At 44.1% G+C, this 26,455-nt stretch overlaps 1 protein-coding gene across 5 annotated transcripts in view; it reads right to left on the bottom strand.

Annotated features, from left to right (window-relative positions):
- Herc2 (HECT and RLD domain containing E3 ubiquitin protein ligase 2) overlaps window positions 1–26,455 on the bottom strand; it is a 132,653-nt gene that overhangs the window by 19,462 nt on the left and 86,736 nt on the right. For 4 of the 5 annotated variants that reach the window (XM_048329843.1, XM_048329844.1, XM_048329845.1 and 1 more), the window contains exons 57-79: window positions 24,757–24,868; window positions 23,663–23,744; window positions 23,416–23,559; window positions 21,942–22,032; window positions 21,259–21,436; window positions 20,988–21,069; window positions 20,728–20,899; window positions 19,225–19,369; window positions 17,763–17,988; window positions 16,559–16,730; window positions 15,931–16,120; window positions 14,968–15,108; window positions 14,032–14,223; window positions 13,380–13,533; window positions 8,813–8,920; window positions 7,261–7,392; window positions 6,446–6,604; window positions 6,241–6,359; window positions 5,601–5,726; window positions 4,504–4,659; window positions 4,001–4,116; window positions 3,015–3,213; window positions 1,689–1,903 (exon numbers count right to left, since the gene is read on the bottom strand). In XM_048329843.1, coding sequence (XP_048185800.1) covers window positions 1,689–1,903; window positions 3,015–3,213; window positions 4,001–4,116; window positions 4,504–4,659; window positions 5,601–5,726; window positions 6,241–6,359; window positions 6,446–6,604; window positions 7,261–7,392; window positions 8,813–8,920; window positions 13,380–13,533; window positions 14,032–14,223; window positions 14,968–15,108; window positions 15,931–16,120; window positions 16,559–16,730; window positions 17,763–17,988; window positions 19,225–19,369; window positions 20,728–20,899; window positions 20,988–21,069; window positions 21,259–21,436; window positions 21,942–22,032; window positions 23,416–23,559; window positions 23,663–23,744; window positions 24,757–24,868 — 3,411 coding nt within the window. The remainder of the gene's footprint in view (window positions 1–1,688; window positions 1,904–3,014; window positions 3,214–4,000; window positions 4,117–4,503; window positions 4,660–5,600; window positions 5,727–6,240; window positions 6,360–6,445; window positions 6,605–7,260; window positions 7,393–8,812; window positions 8,921–13,379; window positions 13,534–14,031; window positions 14,224–14,967; window positions 15,109–15,930; window positions 16,121–16,558; window positions 16,731–17,762; window positions 17,989–19,224; window positions 19,370–20,727; window positions 20,900–20,987; window positions 21,070–21,258; window positions 21,437–21,941; window positions 22,033–23,415; window positions 23,560–23,662; window positions 23,745–24,756; window positions 24,869–26,455) is intronic. The other variant, XM_048329848.1, reaches the window with a different exon arrangement.

Here is a 26,455-nt window from a genome sequence, read left to right as displayed (position 1 = left end):
CAATCTTAGCTTTCACGTATTTAGGATTCTAGGTTAGCATCACTGGTGCCCAGCTGGTTTAGTTTTTAAATCAACTTGGAATTTCACCCATTATTTCTTCAAAATTTCTCAGAGCCTTTGTTGATTCCAATTGTACATAGGTTGGGCCATTTGAGGTTGTTTCATGGCTCACTGGTGTTGTGTTCACTTGTGTGTTCTTTCTGTGTTCCACGCTGGAAGTTTCTACTGTCATGTCTTCCATTTCACTGATCCTTTCTTCTACAATGTCTGTCTCAAATTCCATCCAGCTCATTTTTCATTTCTGATTCTATTATTTTTCATCTTTGGGACTTTGATTTGATTACTTAAATAACTTCCAAGCTTAACATGTTCAGATTTCTTTCCATCTTCTTGAGGATATAACACGTGGTTAAAGTAATTCTTTCAGTAAAGTTTCAGCTAGCAATTCTATAGCTGTGTCATTTCTGGGTCAGTTTTAATGTTGGTTTATTATTGTTTTTTGTTTAAGAGCAGATGACTGAACTTAGGGCCTTGCACTTGTGAGGCAAGTGCTTTTCCACTGAGCTAAATTTTAGCCCACCCCTCACTTAATTGGTTTTTATCCTCATCTGGGTTATATTTTCTTGCTCTTTTGCATATCTTAAAGTTTCAAGTGGATACAGGTCATTGTGAAGTTTACCTTTTTGGGGACTTGATTTATTTGTGATCATGTAAGTATCCTTTAGCTTTGGCTTCTGAAATATGTTACTGATAAACAGCTTAATCATTTCAGGTCTTGAGGTGATTGGTAGGATCAAAACAAGAGCTACTATACAATTAATTTTTTCTTTACCATTGAACACTGTTTTAGAAGTCTTCTCCATGTCTTATGATTTATGAGCCCACTGGGAGCTCCATCTTCTCCTTAGATAGGTTGTGGTGACTGTTCCTTATAATCATTTGGGTGGTTTGTCACTTGACCTCATACACAAATGACTTCAGGATTCTGAGCTGCTCTCCTTGTACAGCTCACTCCTCTTTGGCATTATGCAAACTCTAGATCTCTTGACCTCCATCCTGGACTTCGAGTTCTTTACACTACAGGAGTTTTCCAGGATCTGCCTGGATTTCTCCTTGCGGTGCCACTTCCTGGCAATCTTCTATAGATAGTTGAATAGCAAATTCATAGAATACCACTTTGCTATCCTATGATAATGTCTGCAGGGCTGTTGACTCCTATATATTTTTTTTCTGGTGATTTTTAAGTTATTTCTAGCATAAGGAAGGCCCTTATTACTCCAATTAGGCTGGTACTTGCTGTGATTTTTAAAAAACAAATGGGTTCCTTTGTTTTAGAAGTATTGTCACTTATGTGTCCTTCCTCCTCACTCCTGCTATATCCTCTTTAGACTTAGTATCATGAGTGTTATGCAAATGTGACTCAGTGGACAATATGGACCAGAATGAGAGAAGAGGTGTCATACTTAATAAACCAAAACCGCAGACCTGGATCTTAGCTCCAAGTACAGAAATCACACAGGTAAACCCACCTTGTGTATGAGAACCTATTTCTGGCAAACGAGTAATGATTATTATTTAATGTGAGTAGATTATTGTTAACAATTCTCTACAAACCAAAGTGGCAATGCAATGTCTCAACAGTAAAACAAAGGGAAACGTCATGTCGGAGTACTGTTTTCACACACTACCTTCGGTTGCCATGTCCCAACTTCCCATCTTCTGCCTCTCCCCAAGAGTAAACTTCTCCTTCGGAAGAGAGGGCCAGGCAGTGCTTGCCTCCCGAGTTCACGGCCACTTTCTTAATGAACACGTGCTGAATGGATTCCAGCAGAGTTGGGGTGGATACTGACTCTGTCCCTCCAATCCCTAGTCTGCCACCAGCACCATAGCCAGTGGCATATAGCTACGATGAGAGAAAGGAGAGGGACATCAGATTTTCATCCAAATAGTCTCACACTTAATAAAAAAACAAACTGGTGAGTGCTCTAGACATTTTTCTTTTCTACGAAAGAGAAAAGAATTCAAGATCACAGGGAAGTTTAAGATTTCACATATTGCTACTGTTTTGCATGACTGCCTTCCAAATGCCCATGTAAGATGGCATGATTGGGAAGTGACGGAACTTTGGGGAGGTAGGGGCAAGCTCGGCAGTGACCTTTGGGTTACTGGTGGCATGTCTGAAAACAACTATGGGGCCCTCTCTCCCTCTCTCACTTACGTGGTGTGAACAGTTTGTTTTACCACACACTCTTCATCATGGTCATCATGGGGCCTCCACAAGAGGCCCCAAGTAATGGATGTACTGTATGTAATTGTGGACTAGCACCCATAGGACTATGCTTTAGTAAGACTTTATCCTTGTGAGTTAATTATCTCTGGTATTTATATTGATCAGAAAGCCACACACACACACACACACACACTTATCGAACCTATAAAAAATACAAGAAAAGCATATGATTATTATAAATCCCATATTCACCAACAATATATTGAAACTAAAGTTTTGTCCTTGGAAGTATTCCCTGTTTTTCTAGAATACCAACCACAGTTAACATTGAGAAAAACAGACAAGCAAAATGGATTTAGTTATCTATTCTACATAAAAGCTGACAATATTACTTTGATACCCCATAGAAAAACTACAGACTTATTTAAATCTTTCAGCTAGGGAGCAAGAAATAGTACAAAGCACTATTTTAACTATATACTTACTTGGGGACACAAAATATCTTTGTCATTAATTAGAAGAAAACACAGATCAGACATCACTTCCAAATACACAGTAAACATCCCTCCTATAGAATTTCAGTGCTACTTTCCCAATGTGTTTGTGCAATGACACAAAGGTAAGGGAGAGGGAAGGGTTAAAACAGCAATTCTTAGGTATGATTAATCTTGAGACAATATTTAAGTACACATCCTTACATGTACAAGAATCTAACAACACAACACATCTAGCCATAACTGTAGCAGTCTTAATGACAGTATGACACACACAAAGTGCACCTTACCTTGCCATCGGCTGTCACAGCAAAAAGTGTCTGCTCTCCTCCGATTAACTGCACTGGTCTGAGGGTAGCAAGGGCTTCGCATGGAGTGGGGACTTTGACTTTTGCACCCTCGATGCCCCCAAGCTGGCCCCTGTGATTATGCCCCCATCCATAAATGGTACCACTGCCACCAGCAGAAAGAGTCCAATCATCTGGTCGCCTACAACCACAGTAAAAGAATATTTGACACTGCAAAGACTTTCATGTGCAGATAGCTGAAGGAGCTTACATGTGTAATTGTAGCTACTTGGGGGGTGGAGATTGGGAAGATGAGGGTTCTAGGCTAGCCCAGATAATAAGTTTTAGAGACTTTGCTTCAGCCATAAAAGATGGTTAAGGGTGGCATGTACCCAGTCATGCCAGCAACCCTGGAAAGTATAAATTAGGAGGCCAAAGTCCAGGATGACACAGACAACAATGCAAGATCCTAATTTGAAAAGTTAACTACAAGAAAAAGATCTGGTCATATGACTTAAGCCAGAGCGCATCTGCCCTGCACACATGAAGCGTAAATTCAAATCACAGTACTGGAAAATAAAACTGCAAGTGAAACCTCTTTCATACACATAGAACATTATTGCTCGCTCCTTCCTTCCTTCCTTCCTTCCTTCCTTCCTTCCTTCCTTCCTCTCTCCTCCCCCCCTCCCTCCCCCTCCCCTCCCCTCCCCTCCCCTCCCCTCCCCTCCCCTCCCCTCCCCTCCCCTCCCCTCCCTTCCTTTGGCAGTTCTTGAACTCAAGGCTAATGCTCTACCACTTGAACCACAGCTTCTGGCTTTGATTTTTGGCTTCTGGCTTTAGATTGTTGATTGGAGATAAGGGACTCATGGACTTTCCTGCCCCACTGGCTTTGAACAGAAACTTTTGGATCTCAGCCTCCTGAGTATCTACAATTACAGGTGTGCGCCACCGGCGCCTGGCCATTATTGCTTATTTCTGATGTTACTAACCTGTTCATCCACTGTACAAGTTGTTCGTCTTGCTCTCTCTTAAAAATGTCATGGCTCTCGTGAAGAACATCCATGTTTTCACTATCTGCCATTAACTCACGAATTTTCTTAGCCACCTAGATGATATGAGATCATGAATCGAACACTGAAGTCAAAAATAAAAATGTTAAATTCTAACTTGAGAAGACCAGAGGAATCTCTGCCTGGGAATAGAGGAATATCAACATCAACATCATCATTTTTATATTTCGTAAGTGAAATCAACTCTAGGATGCTCAGAAATCGTCTGGAAAGCATCACTTTATCTTTACTAAAACAGAACTCATACCAATTCAGTGTCAGATTCCTCACGTTCACCTGTCTGCTTCTCTTCCTTGCTGGTGTTTCTTAGCAAGAGAAAAAACTTCTATGTCTCATAATACTGGTGTGCTGTTTACCCTACAGCTAAAGTCTGTAAGATCTTTGCACTACAATATCAAATACAAAAGAAGAACATGGAATACCTCATCAAGAAACAGGCGGGGCAATGGTGACCTTTTGTCTAGAGCCACAGCCACTCGAGACGCCATGCAGTATCGTCGGAACCACGCCCACTTGTGTGTCTCCGCACAGCAAGGCAGAGTGTCTAGCTCCAGGTCACATGCAAGGGCTACCAGTACCTTCAGCCACCAAGATTAAACACAAAATGAAACAAAACACAGAGATGCTTAGAAACATAGCTACCATTCCTCTGTCCCCCACTGTGTGCCAAGTAATGGTGAGCATGCTACCACTGGCCACCAACCCAGGGAGGGGTTCTCAAGATCCTTGCTCAGGACAGCTCATTACTTTCCTAAGTTTCTAGAGATGTACCTAGTACACAGGACCTTAGATCAAGCATGTAATATCCATGGCCCTGCATCAATAAACAAAAACATCCATGCACCTCAAAGCACGCTAAGATTTATATAATGGCACAAGGTGAAAAAGTTTTGATATTCCAACCATCTCTTGAGATTTTTTTCCTCACACTCACCTTCAGCAATACCTAATGACTAGCAATACCTAATGGCCTAGAACCGGGTTGGGAATGTGGCTTAGTGGTAAGTTGCTTTCCTAGTGTGCATGAAGCCCTCACTTTGATTCCTTAGTACCACATAAACAGAAAAAGCTGGAAGTGGCGCTGTGACTCAAGTGGTAGAGTGCTAGCCTTGAGCAAAAGTAGCTCAGGGGGGCTGGGAATATGGCCTAGTGGCAAGAGTGCTTGCCTCCTACACATGAAGCTCTCAGTTCGATTCCCCAGCACCACATATATGGAAAACGGCCAGAGGGGGCGCTGTGGCTCAAGTGGCAGAGTGCTAGCCTTGAGCAAGAAGAGGCCAGGGACAGTGCTCAGGCCCTGAGTCCAAGGCCCAGGACTGGCAAAAAAAAAAAAAAAAAAAAAAAAAAGTAGCTCAGGGACAGTGCCCAGGCCCTGAGTTCAAGACCCGGGACTGGTTAAAAAAAAAGAAAAGAAAAGAAAAAAAGAGGCCTAGAACCCCAGCACTGGGTCCATGACAGCACTCAGTGGCTCTTCCAGGCAACTTGCTCTACTGTCACTTTAAAACAAGCCAAACCTTACCTTGAAGAATGGGCTGTGGAGCAGCTGTTTGCCACCTCTCACAATAGGATCTTCATATTCAAACTGCCTCTGCAAAGCTTCTGGAAGGCCTTTCACCAAAGCAGCAAGAGCACTGCCTGTAAAACTCTTAAGAACAATAGACAAGATTGCAGGAATCTGATGACAGTGGATTCATGATGCTGTCCCCCCCTAAAAATGCCCAGACCTTTTTAAGTAGGACAAAGGCAACTACAGGCAAAGGTGGGAGAAGGGGAGTGGATACACCTCGGAAATATTTGGTCTCGCTTTCGGTATACCTAACTCCTACAACCTGGTCCTCTGGGGCGTATAAATCCCGCCTGTCTCTGCATTTGAGCAGCATAACAGCAACTATTTCATGCAGCACAATAAAGGGGATGTGGCCAGGCAGACTTGTCTTTGAAGACCAATACAGTCCTATATTCATAAGGGTCCATACACAGACTTCAAAGTCTAGCCTGAACCTCATATATGTAGCAACACAAGGGAAATCTGGATGGAACCAAGGGCTCCTTAGGCTCAGCTGCAATTTCATAACTCCTCCTAACAATAATTAAAGCAACATTTTATTCTTCCATCATCACACTTCTAGAAACCATCCGTGTAATACCATCCTGCATACCAGGGCTCTTGTTTCCCCATCATTTTCTCCCAGCAGCCTGTTTATGTTAATCGACTGCCCAAATTCTGTGGTGAGCAGCCTCCTCAGTCTCTGAAGAGCCCACATCCTGTGACTGGCGGCTGAAACAAGCAGAAAGGAACCGTCAGAAGTCTGACCACATTCTTCCAGCCGATCAGACAGACGTGACTACGGAGGCGCTGCTTACCCAAGGCACTCAGCTGTGCGCATGCGGCCAGGGAGGCTGCGAGGCGTGGGACGATGCTTCGGTTGGAGGTGAGATTGAGTCGGAAGTCCAGGAGACACGTCACCAAGTCCATGGATGGACAGGAGAGGACGCAGCGATCGGAGAGGAGGTCCTTAGGGCCTGGGAAGGAGCACGGTCCATCAATGCCCGGTGTGACAGGGCAAAAACCACTCCCTAGAGAAATACCCACCCATTCACTAAACCTATTGGGAATGGAGCAATGTGAGGGGTGCCACAGTTCCACCGCCTAAGTCACACGAGCCAGTCTCTTACACTGACTTCTGTGTATGTGTGCTGGTCCTGGGCTTGAACTCAGGGCCGGGTGCTGTCCCTGTGCTTCTTTTGCTCAAGGCTAGCGTTCCGCCACTTGAGCAACAGTGTCACTTTCAGCTTTTTCTGACTAGTTTGTTTGAGATAAGAGTCTCATGGCCTTTCCTGCTTGGGCTGGCTTCCAATTGTGATCCTCAGACCTCAGCCTCCTCAGTAGGCAGGATTACAGGCGTGAGCCACCAGCACCTGGCTACGCTGACATTTTAACGGTGAATGAGACGCTCTAGAAGCTACCAACATCAAATTGGTTTCCCCTCCGAGTGAAGTAAGTGCTGGTTTCCACCAGCTGGAGGGCACCGGGGGCTGCTGGGGCCTGACGCTTGCCCTAGGAGGGCCTGTAGCACAGGGTTAGGCAGTCCTTAGGGTACCGAATGAAAAGTGTGCATGGTTCTGGCTGTCTATTTTAACCAGTCACCACATCTCGATGGCCGCAGTGTCTTCCTTACCTGCGGCTGGCATGATGGGATAGACCGTGAAGCGCCAGCCCCAGCCATTCACGGACCCGTCACTGATGAACTTCCACTTGAGCTCATCCCCAGGGATACGGAGCTCACTGGACCAGTCTGACCACTCTCGACCTGGAGGAGAAAAAGTATGGCCTGGGTTTTAGTTCATTCCATCAGCCAACCCACCCCAGAAGACTCCTTAGAGACAAACAGGCAAAGTCACTGAGACCATGGCTCAGAGAAAATAAGCAGGCTCTTCCAACCTCAAGTTCTCTCAAGTTCAAGCCCACGGGGACGCCACACTTAGTGAATGCGAATCCATCTATTCGACAGATGCTCCTTCAACCCCAGACCCAAACCAAGTCCAAGTACTGGGGAAACTGAGGGCCGGTGGACATTGCCCTGACAAAGGCCAATCCCAAAGGGGAGTGATCACACATAGGAGGAAGGACACAGCATGAGAGGCTGGAAGGGCCAGCAGCAAGCTCCCAGGAAGGGCTATGGGGACATTTTCTGGGGACTGCAGGTGATCAAGTGATGGGAGAAAAAGCCCACGTTCTCACAAGGCCTACATGTGTAGCTTATTAGCATGGCCAGGAAGAGGCTGCTCTCCAGGGAGAAGCAGAGCAGCCTGTCACAGTGGAGAGCATCTCAGAATAGCCAGAGAGACCCTACCCCTGTTTGTCCTAGAGGAGCTCCGGCAGCCGCCTAGCAACGGCCTTGCATTGGAAGCAGAGAGACCTAGCACGCCTAACAACACAGGCTGACACGCACTGGTCAGCGTGCCTGCAAAATGCATCCTCATGGTGAACACACCACGTTGTGCAAAGCTTTACACCAAGAGCTTCAAGTATGCCTTGTGAGTAAAGTTTAATTGAGACATAGCCATAGCCACTCACAGCCAAACAGTGTGTGTAAGAGGTTAGGGAAGAGACCACACACACCCTACAACCCCGGATGTTTACCACCTGGTTTTTGTTGTTGTTTTTGTTTTTTTAAATAGGGAAACTTTGCTGCTCCTTGCTTGAGATAAATAATAATTTTTTAAAAAGTTGACAAAGCTATACTCATGCATTCCCCGACACCAATTCTGCAATGCCCAGAGCATTTAGCATCTCAAAAGATGGGGTCATTAGCCCCTCATTTGACCACATGGAGTGCATCAGTGGAGCAGAAGCAGACGGCACGTAGTACCCCGCCCCCCCCCATCTACCCCCTTCTCTGTTCTCTGCCCGCCAGCCGGATAGAATACTCTATGAGCCAAGTTTTTAACTGAAACCCTAAAAACAAACAAACAAAAAACCCTCTGGAGGCTGGTCGTCTCCCAACAAGGACTAGTTCTCATGCCACCGTCAGTGGTGTGAGCCACAGACCACAGACCACGGAGATAATGTCAAAGTATCGGGAAGAGGAAAAGAAAGCCGACTGCATTTCACAGCTAAATACTTCACGGCTCCTTCCTTAGAGCATGCGCAGAATGAAGCAGCAGCGTCCTGTGCTACACACACCAACGGTTCCACTGGAGAGGCAGAGCTCTACCTTCCTTCCTCACCTGACCGCACAGACACGATTCTATTGACACCATCCATGACCGTGAGAGGATCGTGACGCCTCTCTGTGGAGCACTGCCTGTCAAATTCCACCCTGAGGCCTTCTGCACCTGGAGGACAAGCAAGCAGAGAACAGAGTGACCATTCCCGGGTAGCAAGCGCAAGTCACAGAGTGCTGTGGAGAAACAGGGAGAGGAAAGCGATGTTTAGGAATTAATAGAGAACTGGCTTCTAGGCCACAAAACTAAGCCTGACCGCCCTCCTTCGTATCAGCCCCATCAGAAGAGTATGACCTTGGGCTGAAAGGTCAGGACACGCACCTCAGGGCAAGTTTGCATTCTGCAACTCCACTCGTCAGAGAAAGCTAATGTATGCAATTTATGAAACACGAGGACAGAAGCTGGGGTGGCTGTGTCATCCCAGCTACTCAGAAGGCTGAGCTCTGAGGATCAAGGTTCTAAGCCAGCTGGGGCAGGAAAGTCCTTGAGAATCTTACCTCTAATTAACCGCCAAAAAGCTGGAAGAAGAGCTGTGGCTCAGAGAGTAGAGTGCCAGCCTTAAAGTAAAGCTGGAGTTCAAGCCCCAGGACAGGCACAACCCGCCCCCCCCCCCCACTTCATCCCCCACCCCTAAGCCCCCAAACAGTAAGGAGGCCGGGTGCTGTAGCTCAAATCTTGACCCTTCCTCAAAATCTTATGTGTTATGGTCACTATTGAGAGACGTTATAAACTTTTAAAAAGCAGATGGATCCTTGTGGTAGTGGATCTTAGCTAAAGGGGACCTAGGGGTGCTCCGGAAACCAGTTGTGACTCCAGCTCCATCCTCTGTGTCTCTGTGTCTTTGCTTTCTAAGTAATTTTGCTCCATCTACTCCCACCCTGACGTGCTAAAGCAAAGGGGCCAATCAGTCTTGTTCTAGAATCTCTAAAGCTGTGGGCAAAAGGAAACTCTCTTTATAAATTGGTAATCTCAAGTCTTTTAATGACAGAAAGCTAAGATGAAATGGTTTATGGGAACCTCTGATTTGTAGTCACGTTAATAAATGGAAGTCAAGGTCATCTAGAGAGCAAGGGTATTAAGTTGTCTGAAGTAGTAGGAGTCATCACATGCGACTGAACACCTAAGTTCTAGCTTCTCTAGGTAACGTCAGAACTAAGTTGAATTGTGGGATACTCGGTATCCACAGAAACACAGAGAATTGCTGCTTGTTGTGAAAACACACATATTTGAGGTCAGAGATATTCTGAATAGGAAATAAGTGTTTTCCTTCAGGCTGAAATATCTTTAAGGACTAGCAGAGGGCAATTAGGCAATGCCAGGCAAGAGGCATGGGAGGGAAGGGGAGATGGAGGACTGACTTCATGCAAGGGTTCAGATCCCATTCTAAGGTTGCAAGGATGCATTAATGGGGTGCATGCAGAAGACTGACAGGCTGGTCTGGTTTTTGTCTGTGAAGAGAGGGGAGTGGAACCAAGAAAGCACACAATGCTGGTATAATAAACCATGTAATAACCATGTAAAAACCATTTAATACCAGACAGGTTGGCCTGGACTGATCAGCAATGACTGAATTTGGAGTTTATTTTAAAAGCTGGGGGAAGGGACAGACCTTGCTGGCTGACTAGACAGGAAGTAAGAGAAACAGAAAAGGGGAGGAAGGACATCGATTTTTGTCTTAGGTGATTGATGGGTGGAAATACCTTTTATAAACTTGTATTATAAAAGAATAACAACTCTAAATTTTTTTCAAGTAATGTTTTCTGAACTCTACCTCATCCTAAAAGTTGTGAACTTGTAGAAAATTAACCACGCAAAAATGAAGAAGATAAAGGTATTAAAGCTAAATGAAATGCCAAATTACTTAAAAAGCAAACAGAACCAAAGTAACAAAAGCAGGCCAAGTGTATTAAACAAAACATATCCAAACTGCCATCTATCACCTCAAAACAAGTTGAAAGAAAGTAGAAAAATGGTACAATACAGGAGAGACCATAATAACATACTAACAACATAATAACAATTAGGGGAAAAATGCTAAAACTCATGAAATAACTATAAGTTCAAAATTCCAAAATTCAGACTTAAACTAGAAAAAGCCACGGATCCAAAAAGCATAACAGACAAAAGCAAGGAAGATTTTTTTTAAAGAAGAAAAACAACATCAGAGAGAGGAAGTAGCCAACATTAAATCTAAAAGGCCCAAGTAATCACCAAATTTCACCAGAAATGAGAATGAAGCAAGGGAAATGAACAGTATAAACTGTATTTCACAAAAATGTCCTGATGAAGAGGTGTGGAACTACGTTGAAGCCTGATCTGAGATCACTTTAAATAACCAATATGAAAACACATTCTAATGAAATTACTGAAAAAAAAGCACACTATTTGCAAGGAAAAAAATTAATTACCACGATCACATTTTCATAGAGGAAGAGTACATGATTCAAAGATTTAGTACCCAGAAAAGCAACCTTTAAAAGACACAGACCCTCACGGATAAGCCTGACCTGGAGGACTGCAGAGGAAAGAAATAAATGGAACAAAATTTAAACTACATGATGAGCAAAAGAAAGCATAGTGTGGAACAGCCAGTATGCTCAGAGCCTAAGTTTGAAAGAGCTTATGGAAGATATCCTGTAACAATTGTTTTTAATGTTTTCAGTGGTTGTATTGATATTGGCAGTTTTTAAATTGCATCCCAAGTTTGTTGCACGCATGATACTGCCTAAAGCAAATGAACAACTACGAGATATTTTATCATCTCGTCTTGGAATCAGGATCTGATATGGAAGAAAAGGCACAGACAGAACAGATGAACTAGAAATCTGGGATTAAACCCATACATACGTCTCCACCCATGCCTTTATAATGACATAAAAATCATCAACTGAACTCTAGGAAACAAGATTTTTTCCCCTTCTTTGTTGCTGTTTGTTTTCTTTTCCTTTTGTCTTATTTGTTTATTTATCTGTCTTTGGGAGGGTAAGAAATGGTGGGACAAAGGGTGAACAAATGCAACAGTGATACTCACTAGACACTATGTTGAAAATGAACTATACAACTTATCAGTGGGTACCGGAGGGAAAAACGGGGAGAGAGTGAAGGAAGGGGTGACATTGTTGAAAAAGAAATGTACTCGTTATCTGACTTATATAATTGTAACCCCTCTTCACATCACCTTTACAATAGTAATAAATAGATTAAGAGGAAAAAAAATAAAAAAAGGAACTGAATATTTTCAAAGTGTTAATAGGGATTGGATTCATAATTTTGAAAACTGGTGAAGAGAGAAAAGATCAAGCTTTTATCTTGCCTTTCTTATAAAGATAGTGCCCCTTCATAGTCAACTAAAAGATGAGAAGAAATACATCTTTATAAAGTACTCTCACTAATAATTGAGAAGTTAATGGTCTCAATGATGAGCAATAGAAACTGCTGACTTCACAGAGAGAGACATGCAGGCATGAAGTGCTGAGGTTGGTCACCACCAACTTGCCACAGGGTTGAAGCAAGAAGGCCTTTGAGTTAGGGGCCAGTCCACTGGAAAGCATGCTGAACTGTGGCAGGAGTATTCGGGCAGCAGATCCAGGCCGAAGGGGAAAACTCAGTAGTTGATGGTCTGAGTGCCTTTACAGGTGAACTGTCAAAAAAAACCACCCCCAAAACCTGGCATGGCTGGTGCCCATTTATTATCCCAGCTACTCAGGAGGGAGAGATTTGAAGATTGAGACTGAAAACTAGCAAAGGTAGAAAAGTTCCTGAGACTCTTATCTCCAATGAAGCAGCAAAAAAGGTGGAAGTGGAGGTATGTCTCAAGTAGTATAGCACCAGCCTTGAGTCAAAAAGCTAAGTGAGAGCATGAAGTCATCAGTTCAAGCCTCAATACCACACACACACACACACACACACACACACACACACACACACACTCACACGAATGAAAGAATGAGTGAATGCATAGTAAGAAGTAAGAAGACCAAGATGTACATTTGGGCAACGATCCTGTTTGGATGGCTTGACACTGGAACAGCATCTTTTCAGGAGGATACTGGAATACTTCTGGGAGTTGGCACAGTGTCCTTTAAATCTGATCTTGGTTACAAGGCTATGGTGACCAAATCTGTAGTCCTAATTACTTAGAAGGCAGAGATTAGGGGATCATGTTTTGAGGTCAGCCTGGGCAGAATCACGAGACTCCTTCTCAATCAATGGCTGGACATAGTGGCCCACACCTGTCATCCCAAGCTACAACGGAAGCACAATGTCTGGGAACAGTGGTGCACACCTGCTATTCCAGGAACAAAATAAACTACAACTAGGAAGATCACAGTCCATGATGGCCAGGGCATAAAGCAAGACCTTATCCTAAAAAGAATCAACATAAAAAAGAACACACAGGGTAGGCTCTAACGACACAACTGTTTAGCAGGCCTACGGTCCTGAGATCAAAACTCTAGTACAACCAAAACGAAAACAAAATAAAGGTAGGAAAAACAATTCTGTCACTTTTCCCCCTATAAAAAGGAGATGGCTGTTCCATGCGGAATGAAGTAGGGATTGGACCACGTACCCGGGATCTTCACTGTGCCACTGGTGGAGGTGTCGTCGGTGTAGGGGTGGCTGCTCTCCACCACCACAGGCTGTGAGGAAAGCCGGCCGCTCTGGGAGTCTGTGGCGACGTCTTCCAATTCAGTGACGCAAAGCTCCAACAACATGTCTGCCACCTGGGGAAGAAACAGGAAGTGATGAGGCTGACCCACATCCATGAAGGCACCGGGTGGCAAGGGAGCGGGGGCCGGAATCAAGAACCTTTCAACCATTCAGGCCCAACTGTGGCAGAATACTTCAGACAAGGAACTGAAAACATCAACACAACGGGGGCCATTATGTAAAGGTAATCCCTATTCTCTGCTCTACAATGACATCTGGTAGAGTTCTATGTAACATAGCAAATATTGGGAGTTATTTAAAAATCAAAGTTCTTTATCCAAGTGTGTGTGTGTGTGTGTGTGTGTGTGTGTGTGTGTGTGTGTACTAATACCAAGGCTTGAACTCAGAGCCTTGTGCTCTTGCAGTGGAGGTGTGGCCCAAGTGATAGCTACAGCCTTGAAAGATAAGGCCCAACGAGAGTTCAAGCTGAACTACTGGCGTGCACACACACATGCACACACGAGAATAGTGGTGTGTCTCTTGCAGGGAAGGCCCACCCTCCTATCACTCACCTGCGGGTAGGCAGTGCCCATGCCAGATAGCACAGCTGAGAGCACATCCCTGCCCCTGTCGCCAGCCCGGCTGCACACCGACAGCTTGAGCAGGTCCACCACCACTCGGGTGTCATCTGTGATCAATAGACTGGTAAACTCATCCAAGGACTGAGGCTCTGGGCCTGATGTTTTATTGTGGCTTTCAACATCCTAAATTAAGTGATAATCCGTAATTACAATGCAGAACAACAAGTTAGGAATTAAGAGATTCACCAGGTTACCTAGGAACTCACAGGACATATTACCACCAACGAGAAAGGGACATGCAATATCAGATTAATTAAGAAATGGCAGGCCCCACCAGGCAAGGTGCCAGGTTCTCAAGACCAATAAACTGTTTTACAAAGTACTAGCAGTATGTGTCAGAGAAATGCTATAACCCCTCGCCAAAAAAAAAAAAAAAAAAAAAAAGAAATAATAAAAAGAGAGAGATAGTTCACTACTGTAACCAGGTTTGTATCATACACATATCTGGGATGAAGTTGTACCACATAAAACCTTTCTCTGATCAGATATACTTGGGAATTTTCAATCAGTTAGATTTTACACTAGAATTTCATATATTTTACATAGATCTTGTCCACAATTATTTCCTAGTTCTAATTTAAAGTGATTCCTTTGCATGTATGTAATATATTACCTGGACTCTCTGGTTCTTTGGATTGTTTGGAAACAATATTATATAAAAGCCACTGACATTCAAATACACTGAGCAACGTGAGGTGACAGAACTTCCAGCCTAGCATTCCCACCCATGTTTCTGAAAAGCTACCAGCCACAGACTTGAGGTGAAAGGCCTATGGCGTGGACCCTGTTCTAACTCACTATTTCTGCGACTTCTGTGCACATTTAAGATCATGTCATAAAGAAAGCTGACGGAGAATGCCCCCTGACCTCTTTGGTTTTCGTCATGGTTTCTGCGATGATGCTGGCAGCTCCCGGGTCATCTGTCACGGGGATGAAAGGCCGAGAGGAGGCTGAGGGTGCCGACGGGGTCACCGCACAAGGGGTCACAGCATCTTCGGAGGAGACAATCTAATTGGAGGACACACCAGAGGAAAAGCTCAACAGTGTAAGATGCTTCCTACACAGGTCCAAATGCCTTATCCATAGCTTCCTGAGGCCATCTGGAATTTTCCATATTTTTCCAGCAGCCATATCAAGACTCTTTACAGAGCCACATACCAGCTCCCTCCCCAGTGGGCCTACAACTGCCCTGTGTAGTTGAGCACATTTATATTTCTAGGGAAATCTACAGCTATTCACAGCAGGTCACACGAATCACACTAAACTGAACTCAGATATCGTCCAGGTTGGATCATTCCCCAAACATGTTACAAAATGTCTGACTTTCAGATCTTCAGGTCTGACAATTGCACTGAATGACTTTTTTTTAAAGCATAAAGCTACTTTTATCTCAACACTAATAAATCACATTTAAACAGAATATATTTTCTAATTTAGGTTCCAAGTCCAAAGTAGGAGGCATGCCGAGCACTGGTGGCTCACCCCTGTCATCCTAGCTACTCAGGACGCTGAGATCTGAGGATCACAGTTCAAAGGCAGCCTGGGCAGGAAACTCTGTGAGACTCATTTCTAATATCCTACTCAGAAAAGGCCAGAAGTGTGGCTCAAGTAGTAGAGGGCTAGAAGCTCAGGGTAGAAGCTCAGGGACAGCACCCAGGCCCTGAGTTCAAGCCCCAGGACTGGCAAAAAGAAAAAAAGAAAGTAGCAGGCAACCCCCCACCCCCCGCAAAAACCAGCCTAACTTAAAGGACAGGAAAATTGAGATTTCCTTAGACACCAAGAAGGGAAAAATAGTTTTTGCTTTCTAATTGCTTTGAGATCCGTTTTTACCTCTCTCTTATCTTGCCACGGATTTGGACTGACTCTGTCCTCCATGTCGGGAGCCAGCACGCCCTCCTCTGCAGCCATGGGGCTGCCCACGGCAGATGCGTCGGAAGTGGGTGCCGAGGAGGAGGAGAACGAGGGGCATTCCACAGGGGCGAGCATGCTGGCTGGCATCAGGGCCCTGACCACCGCGTCTCTGTCGGAACACAAAGCCAAGTTGGTGGTGAGCTGAGCGTTTCCCATAGTCGGACAGCAAATCGAAAGATGGGACAAACACTCGCTGAAGCATGTCACTGCTTTTATAGGATATGTGTAAAAGAATTTTAGTAACACACCTGGACATCAGTGCCACATATCCAGTGGCTATACCCTAAAAAGTCTATTCCAGACTTTAATAAGATTGTGTATCATCTCACACCGTAGCAACTACATTCCTCTGACATGAACACAGCTGCATTTTTCAGAATTGAGCCTCATCGGTATTTTAACACCCAGTAAAATACGCACAACGCTACTATTAAAGGATCCCACTACTGCAGTGATACAACATTTTGGAGCACATTTAGTCAATCAAGTACTATGAAACCACATGCATACAAAACGGGAGATTTCCAAAACTAGCACGCAGGCCTACCTGGCGTACATGATTTGCAGGGCTGTAAGAATATGTGATAAGGCCTGCTGTTTGGCCAGGTTTCCATCCAAGGAGAGCAGGATCTTTGCGAGAGAAGGGCGATTTGGCTTAGAATTATTTGCACCGCTTATTTTGTTACTGGAGGCAGAAGAATCAGCATCGGAAGGCACACCTGAAACAGGAAAACGAAAACCTAGGTTCTGTTTTGAAGACCCACTCAATGTCTTTGAGCTTACCTTCCAAAAGTATAAATCCCAAGCTCATTAATCCAGTTAACAAGATCCTTAATACTGTGTTTACTACAATATCAGATCAGATCCTTCATGCTTTAAAACATAGTATGGCATGTATTTTGCCATTTCATAAATATGATGTAGTTCATTAACAGATATTCTGGGTTAAAAAAAATAAAACCATCACAATACTCTTATGGAAAAAAAGTATTTTCAGTAAAACTACCAAAAAATTGTAAAGCCTTTAAAAAGTAAATTTACAACAAACAGAAATGTTCATCATTCAACAGTCTCCTCAGACATACATCCCAGCTAATAGCCCTGGAAATTTCCAGGCCTCAGCGGAAGGAGGGGACCCAAGGACAGGTCAGTGATGCCCTTGATCAGGAGAAACAGTTCTCAAGGGATGGAAAGTCTAGGATTATAAAAAGATGTCCATCTTTCCCAAACTGTTTCAACCCAATACTGATCAAATGCTAAGCAGGCTGATTTATTAAAAACAAAACAAAACACCAACAACAATAAACCTGATTCCACAAGTTATACAGAAATGCAAAAGGCTACAATATCACAATTATATTTATTAAAAAAAAAAAACACCAGAGGGGCTGGGGATATGGCCTAGTGGCAAGAGTGCTTACCTCGTATACATGAGACCCTGGGTTCGATTCCCCAGCACCACATATATAGAAAATGGCCAGAAGTGGCGCTGTGGCTCAAGTGGCAGAGTGCTAGCCTTGAGTAAGAAGAAGCCAGGGACAGTGCTCAGGCCCTGAGTCCAAGCCCCAGGACTGGCCCAAAACAAAAAACAAACAAACAAAAAAAAAAAACAGAGAAAAGAACAACTATACCCTGAGACTGACCATGTCAACTACTGGGCCAAATGTGGAGGAGTTGATGTAAACACTGTTAAATCTAAAGCATTGCTGTAATCTACAGAAGGATTTCAGTGAAGACCCAATCTGTAGTACCTAAATAGGAAGCCCCTAATGGGTCTCGTGCAGTCTGGAAGAGGACGGGCTCGTGGACTGAGGGCGTGGCCACGTCCACTGTTGTCCATGCCACGCTGTGAGACGACCCGCAAGCCACGCGAGTGATCTTCTGGCCTTCTAATCCTTGCACCAGGGTGGGCTTTCTGTTAACTGTGGTTGTGCCATTGCCCTGCTGACCATGGTCATTGTCACCCCATGCATATACCTGGAGAGGAAGGGGGGTGGGGGAAAGACAGAGTTATTTTCAACATCTCAGATGATTTTCTCAAAACTTACTTGAAAACGCTTAAAAGTCCCTATCGTGGTACTTGGGAGAACTGAATGCTTAATAATACCATCATCTCATAATCTTACAAAACGAGGAAAATTTAACATGAAAATGTTTACCAATCAAGAAAACAAATAACAAATGATTGTGAAGATGTAGGGAAAAAGGAACCTTAATACCTAACCGGTGCTGGCGATGGAGCTGATATGCTAGTGAACCAAATGGACACCGTTCCAGCCTATGGCTTGTCAAGCATTAAGATCTATCTTATTTCATGGAGGGTTTTATTTATTGTGCTATACTGCAGTTTGAACTCAAAGCCTATAACTTGCTTGCTTAGCTGCTGCTCTATTTGGGCCATGCCTCCAGCCAGCTTTTTTTTTCTGTGTGTGTGTGTGTGTGTGTGTGTGTGTGTGTGTGTGTGTTTTTAAAAATACTGGGGCTTGAACTCAAGGCCTCAGTGCTGTCCCTTGCCTTTTTTGCTCAAGGCTGGGGCTCTACTGCTTGAGCCACAGTACACTTTGGAGGTAAGAGTCTCACAGACTTTCCTACCTGGGCTGGCTTTGAACCTCAGCCCTCAGATCTTAGCCTTCTGAGTGGCTTGGATTCCTGGCATGCGCCACCAGTGCCCAGCTTCCCGATTTTTTTGGAGTCGTTCAGATTTGTCTGCCAGGGCTGGCCTCCAACTGCGATTCTTAGTACCTTATTCTACTGATTAGCTATAATTATAGTTGTGAATCACTGGCACCCTGCTATGCTGGTTAGTTTCGAGATAGGCTCTCACTTCTTGCCCAGGTGTGATCTGCCTATTGGAGGTTCCTACCACAGCTGGATGACAGGCACATATCACCATGCCTCTTTTCTGTTGAGATGGAAGTCTCACCTACCTGAGCTGGCCTTGGAACTATGATCCTCCTGATTTCACCCTCCCACTTTTAATTTTTTTTTTTCTGTTTTAGAGATAGAGTCCTGCCATGTAGCATAGAGCACAGGCTGGCCTGGAGCATATGATCCTCTTGTCTCAGCCTCCTGAGTAGTAAGATTACAGGTACATGCTACCAAGCGTAGCATGAGGGTTACATACAGCCTTGACAAGACAAGGGCAGTGCTGTCACTTGTACTTCAGGAGGGCCGCCCCCCCCCCACCCCCGGCAAGGGCATTTGTGGCCTTACCTGCCCTGAGTCTGTGACTGCCAGGCAATGCAGTGCTCCAACAGCCACGTGCACTATCTTCTTCCCTCTCAGCCCTTCCACCACTTGTGGCTTCCGCACATGCACGTCCGATCCGTGGCCGAGCCTGAAATAGTCCCCCTTCCCCCTGAGAGGAAGGCAACAGTGCGAGTGTTACTGGAGGGTTACAGTGTCACAATGCTATACAAAGACACCTTCACTCACATTTTTTTTAAGAGCCATTTGAGTAATAACATCATACAAAGCACTCAATGTCTTTGAGCTTACCTTCCAAAAGTATAAATCCCAAACTCAAATTAACCTCATTAATCCAGTTAACAAGATCCTTAATACTGTGTTCAATACAATATTTAAGTTACTATTTTAGATGTTGTATAAAGAGATTAAAAACCAGGCAAAACAGAAAACTCGATCCTCTAGTATGCTAGCAGTCTTTTTCAACACGCTATGGTGTGTGTTTTTGGTTGTTTTGAATGCAGGGTCTCACGCTCTCACTTGGCTTTTTTACTCATGGCTGGCGCTCTACCACTTGAGTCATGCCTCTAGTACTATTTTTTTTTTTTGCCAGTCCTGGGCCTTGGACTCAGAGCCTGAGCACTGCCCCTGGCTTCTTTTTTGCTCAAGGCTAGCTCTCCGCCACTTGAGCCACAGCGCCACCCCTGGCCGTTTTCTGTATATGTGGTGCTGGGGAATTGAACCCAGGGCTTCATGTATGCGAGGCAAGCACTCTTGCCACTAGGCCATATCCCCAGCCCCAGTACTATTTTTTGATACTGTCAAGACAGTGGCTTTAAGGCCAGGCACACCATCTAAGGTCAGTCTTGGCACCCACACTTGTGCACTTCAATAAAATTAATTTTCATCAATATGTACTCAATATTTCCAGGATCAAAGGATGCAAACATTTATTTTTATCCTCATTTTCATCATTAGGCTTCCAGAGAAGTGAAGAAGCAGAAGAAACTCTGAAACAGGAAAGGCAAGTGGCCTAAAAGTTTTCTACATAGATGCCTTTTAAACGATCCACTTAAGCTGGGTGTTGGTGGCTCACGCCTGGAATCCTAGCTACTTAGGAGGCTGAGATCTGAGGATCCTGGTTCAAAGCCAGCTTTGGGCAGGAAAGTCCCTGACACTCTTTTCTCCACTTAAACACAGCAAAAGTTGGAGTCGGCAATGTGGCTCAAGTGGTAGAGTGCTAGCCTTCAGCAAAAAAGAGCTTAGAGACAGTACCCAGGCCCTGAGTTTGAACACCAGGACTGGCAAAAGAAAAAAAAAAAAAGAAAGAAAAGATCCATTTATGATGGGAAGTTTCTTCTTGGAATGTTGCCATGATTCCCAACTTAAGATAAACTTATCCCAACTTAATCAAAGATGCCTGGGTGAGTCTAAAGAGTTCACAGTGGCCCTGGCTGAGCAGGAGGGGGAGGGGCGGGGAGGCTGAGGCAGAGCATAAATACATTGGTGACAGTAAGGAAGTTTACGTACCACGTCCAGACCACTCCTGACTTGGTGAGGGCCAAGGAGAACTGAGCTCCGCATTCGATCTGGCACACACCCTGGCCGTTCAGTCTCTCAATGTTCTGGGGAATGTTACAGCCTTCACTTCCTCCCCGGCCCAGTTTTCCGAAGTCACCATCACCCCATGAAAACACCAAACCTAGATTTAAAGCATAGTCCTACGTTAGGCCAGTGTTCCACAACATTCCTCCGCACCCAGGAACTTGGGGTCATTTCAAGAGACTCGCCTTCATCTGTCAGAGCCAGCGTCTGCGCATCTCTACTCCCACAGGCGACCTGGATCACTCTGTGACCAAGAAGGACTTTCACCTGCGCGGTTCCAAAGGGGAAGACAGAAATCACACACAGGCATTGAGAAAGGCCAGGGGAAAGTTTCCCACAGACTCAAAGAAAGAATGCGCGTTATCATTAGGAACTTCCCTAGGCTCGAGGCTTCTCTTCACCGGAAGTCATCACAGGGGAGGGTTTCTGTAACCGATACAAAGGGCGTATAATCACCATTTTGGGCTTCAGCTGCGTTGTATTGTCCCCGTGTCCCAGTCGGCCGTACTCGCCGAGGCCCCAGGTGTACAGCTCCCCACTGGAGGTGAGGGCCGCGCTGTGTGAGCTCCCACAGGCAATGTCCCGGATGCGTTTGGTTTTCAGGGCCTCTATCAGCCTTGGCTTGTCACAGTTCCTAAAGCAAGATTGAACGACACTCTCTACAAGCATTCTTCAGGAAAAGGGCATGGGAGACGGGACAGCTACTCTGATTCGTCTTTAGTCCACACAACATTTACACATCAATTTAATTATCAAACCTTTAGAGTATGCGACGCCAAATCCTATCTCCCATGTTAAAAAAATATTTTTAATGATGTTTCCATCAATACCCGATTATTATTTTAATTTTGACTAGACAACTAGGAAAAGACATTCACTATGATGAATAATAACAAGATCTTTGCAGTAAGACTGAACATATTTTCTTTTTTTTTGCCAGTCCTGGGACTTGAACTCAGGGCCTGGCACTGTCTCTGAGCTGCTTTTGCTCAAGGCTAGCACTCTACCACTTGAGCCACAGCGCCACTTCCGGCGTTTTCTGTTTCTGTGGTACTGAGGAATCGAACCCAAGGCTTTATGCATGCTAGGCAAGCACTCTACCACCAAGCCACATTCCCAGCCCCTGTACATGTTCTTACATTCTGCTGAAGTGTCCCAGTTTTCCATCGTCACCTTCTCCCCATGAGAACACTTTCCCATCGACGGTCAGGGCTGTAGCATGGCGGCCACCTGCAGCATTCACATAGACAGAGCCCAGGTTGCCAAAGAGCAGGATACAGCACAAGCTTGCAAGCACAACTACCCACTCTTCTTGGCAGGTAACATATACTCAATGGACATGTGTTGAACAGATGAATACAAAGACCCAATATCTCACTTGCTGGGAAGAACTTCTGGTGGCAACTATACAAAGTAAGTGAACTTACATAGTAAGTTACAAAATGTTTGAATAATCTTAGCTGAAAATAGGAAAAGGAATACTGATTACTAAGGATGGTTCTCTTTGTCTTTAATGTATAAAAGATCAAAATTCTTGCTGGGCACTAGTAGCTCACGCCTATAATCGTAGCTACTCAGGAGGCTGAGATCTGAGGATTGTGGTTCAAAGCCAGCCTGGGTAGGAGACTCTTATCTCCAATTAACCACCCCAAAACTGGAAGTAAATCTGTGGCTCAAAGTGGTAGAGCACTATAGCCTTGAGTGAAAAGAGATCAGGGACAGGACCCAGGCCCTGAGTTCAAGCCCTTAAGTTGCCAAACTTACCTAATTACAAACAAAGGTTACATTATTGCAATGAAAGCTTTGCACTATTTCCAAAGTACCTCAACTCATGCTCTTTCTCCAGCATAGGAGACTCTCTGCCCCATATAGCCTAGTTCAGGACTAGCACAACCCCTGGTTCTATTGAATCCCTGCCAGTTCCTGGGATCCATGGCTAGATAGAGGTCCTTGTGTCCAACATTAACTTCTCTTCCCCATATCATCCAAAGCAACAATGTGCTAATAAGCACACTTCCAGCTTCATTATGCCACAAGAGGGCCGTGGACCTGGGGTGTAGGACGCATGATCTAGTGCGGCTGGACCCTGTGAGAGCCAGGGTATCTCCCGAGCAGAGAAGCCACACAGATGCTCCCAGACATTTATAGGAGAGAAGAGGAAAATTCTGCCTCCCCTAAGTTACTATCATGGGCATCACTTATGAAATGGGGTCATGTCTAATTCTACCCAGTACAGGTATGAACTTTGTATCTAATTCAGTTTCACTCGGCAGAGGCCTAATGCAGGGCTCAAAATAGAATTTTAAAAAGCCAGCCTTTCTTGAAGAAAAACAATATAATGGCTCCAAAACCAAGCAACCCATCTCTTGAGGCGTGTACCCACCGGACAGATACCAACCATGCTGGTCTCCACACATCTTCATTTGGCAGCAATAATGAATCCTAGCCTACTCAAATATTTACATTAACCTTTCTTCCAGTTAATTAAGAACTTAAAAAAAAAAAACAGGATGTAAGATCACCCTGCAGGAAAGTAACTGGAGAACTTTAGTTATTTGTAGAGTGGGAGTCATGGCTTATGACGCGCGTTGAGTGCTGGCCCTGGACGCGTACCTGAGTGAACCGCCACCTTCTTGACCACGTAGCTGCTGAGGGCTGTGATCTGCCGCGGGATGGGGACCGTCCCACTGGACATGCCCAGCCCCAGCCGGCCATTTGTGGCTTCTCCACAGGCGTACACCTTCCCTTCCACCGTCACTGCAAGAGACGGAAGCCAGCAGACAGTTGTTCTCCACGATCGAAAAGCGATCTGGTTATGTGTGCTAAGGATAATTTGTTTTACAAAAGTTATTAACCATACCTGCAAACAAACTTTTGGAACCACCAGCCACCTGAATCACATTCAAAGCAGACAGGGTCTCAGAGAATGAAGGGACCTTAATCTAGAGTTGGTTTTTTTTTTTTAAAGCAAAAGAAAGGAAAAAAAAAAAAAGATCACATTACTTATAGTGTACAAATAGTAAGTAATCCTGTGATATATAAAACTGCTGTTAATTTGTGTGGCTACATGAACTATGGGAGTTCTTATCTCTTAGAGACACATGCTGAGGTATTTTAAAAGAATTTACTTAGGCTTATTTTAAAATTAACTATATTTGGGGTGTAGACAGAAAATAAAGGCCAAAATGCAGCCAGTTGTTGATTACTGTTGAAACTGGTGTCAGGGACATGAGGATTCATAAGCCTAAACTCTCTACCTAGGAACATATGAACATTTTGATCATAAAGGTGAAGGATAAAATAAATATAGATAAAAATAAACATTAGCAGTGGGAACAATGGCTCATGCCTATAATCCTACGTACTTAGGGAGTAGAGATCAGGGGATTGTGGTTCAACGCCAGCCTAGGCAAAAAGATGTTCCTGAAATGCCATCTCAACCAAAGGCTGGGTATGGCTGTTCATGCCTGTTATCCTGGCTACTGGGGAAACACAACGACAGGGCCTAAGGACATATATCTGATATCCCTGCTCAGCTTCAAAGCAATCGAGAGCATATTTACACATTACGTTCATGGCAAGAAAAAACATTCACAGTATTCAAGGCAAGAAATAAATATAATGGATAGCCTACCATTTTCATCTTATGCACCTGTCACAACCCTTTCAAAAGTGCATTTTCTAGTTTATTTGTCTAGTTTATCAGTTAACCGCATTAAAAGTAAATCTGAAATATACAAGGATAGAGACTTCTTAGGACGTAATTTGATCATGTCTATTCCTTCCCTGGAGAATTACTTTGGAAAAGAACACAAATAAGAAATAAAACAGTTACTGAAAAGTTTGTGTCTGGCGGCTGCCATGCCTTTTGCGGGCCATAGGGGGCAGCAAACATCCTCCTCTGAGTTGGGGCAGCAGATGTGGGTATTTCAGCATGCAGCAGGAGATAGATACCTTAGAGCCTTTGAGCCCGCCCAGCTGGTCCTTGTCATTCAAACCCCACACAAACACTTTTGTTCTTATGGTAGCTGCCGATTCTAGCCCCGCAGTCTTCTTTCTGATAAGGCTAGTGAAAAGAGCAAATGGACAGAAACACAGGTTATGCAGGATCAAACATCTGAAAAACATGACAGTAGCCACAAGCATTCAAAGCCTGCTCGTTATAGTTAGAAATTCTTTAAAAAAAGAGTTTTCAATGCAATAAAACTTCAAATATTTACAAGACTATAGGGTCAAAATTTCTAGAAACCAGTAAGCGGTCTTTTAATGCTAGAATGGAACTGTGGCTTTTTATTCTTGGTGGAGATTTCTCTATAACACGCTATGCATTCTCTTTCTTCTTAATACCACGTTGAATATAATGGCTGTTTTGATGACTTGGAACAATTCTTCCCTGCTTCCAGAATGCATAGCTACTACTGAGGGTTGACACTGAGGAAATGTCCTGAGGAGCTACCACTAGAACTGGCCTGGTAGCAATGTTTTTTTAATCCTAAACTAGGACACGGGTGTAGTCACTTTGGTCTTCAAAGAAAACATGTGGCAGCATGATCCTGGAAGTATTCTAATATAGATGTGAGTTAAAGCACAATCTTTCTTTACATCCTCTGTCCACAACACTAGCTAGATGCTGAGTGCTGGCCGGCTAGGCTGGAGGTGCTCAGCGCCTCTTCTTCCTGGACGGTTAGCACAGTGTCACCTCCTAACCTGCTCTCACTCAGTCAGAGCTTTAATCAGCAGCCCAAGAAAGCATCGCTTCAATTCTTTTTTTAAATTTTTAATTTTTTTGGCCAGTCCTGGGTCTTGGACTCAGGGCCTGAGCCATTTTCTGTATATGTGGTGCTGGGGAATCGAACCCAGGTCTTCATGTATACAAGGCAGGCACTCTTGCCACTAGGCCATATCCCCAGCCCTGCTTCAATTCTTGAACTTGAAGCCACAAAGGTCACAGGATAGAATCAGGTTTTCTTGGCTGGAGATTTGATGTCAAGTGTTAAGGAGCGGCTTTTTTTTTTTTTTTTGTATTTGGAGGTTGTTTTTTTCTTTTACTTGTTTCTGAGTTGTTTTAAACCATGATAGAAGAGGACTCAAGAAAGTAGGCTCCAGATAAGTAAGATTAAAAAAACAAAATGCATGTTACACGCTATAACGAATTTACATTAAGGCAAGGGTGGGGAAATCTTTTTCTTTACCAAGTCATGTAGATATTTCATAAAACCATGAGCATACCCACCCTAAAGGGCTCAATATTTTATGGTTTGGGAATAAAATTGTAGGAAAATTCTTCCATCTGATACCAGGGAGGGGCGATCAAGCTTATGTAGGAGATACTGAAATATCTTGTAGCTAACTTAAATAAAAAAATATGGCTGAGAAGAGTCAGCCACAGCGGCTCATGCATGAATTCCAGCACTCAAGGGGCTGAGGCAGAAAGAGCTCAAGTTGGGTGCCAGTGTGAACTCTAGAGTAAGACATGGTCTCAGAACAACAACAACAACAACAAATCTGGGTATGGCAATACATGCCTATAATATCAGCTTAATGAACTGGTATTTTCTTGACTAAGTTAAAATATGGAAACTTGATTAGTCTGAATTATAACAAATAGCCTAACATATACTGTAGAGAGGGCAGTTGTCTTCAACTTCTAAGA

The sequence above is a fragment of the Perognathus longimembris genome, chromosome 20, assembly GCF_023159225.1.
Source record: "Perognathus longimembris pacificus isolate PPM17 chromosome 20, ASM2315922v1, whole genome shotgun sequence".
NCBI lineage: Eukaryota > Metazoa > Chordata > Mammalia > Rodentia > Heteromyidae > Perognathus > Perognathus longimembris.
Note: the sequence above shows the minus strand (reverse complement) of the source record. Positions and strands in the feature narration are given on the sequence as shown.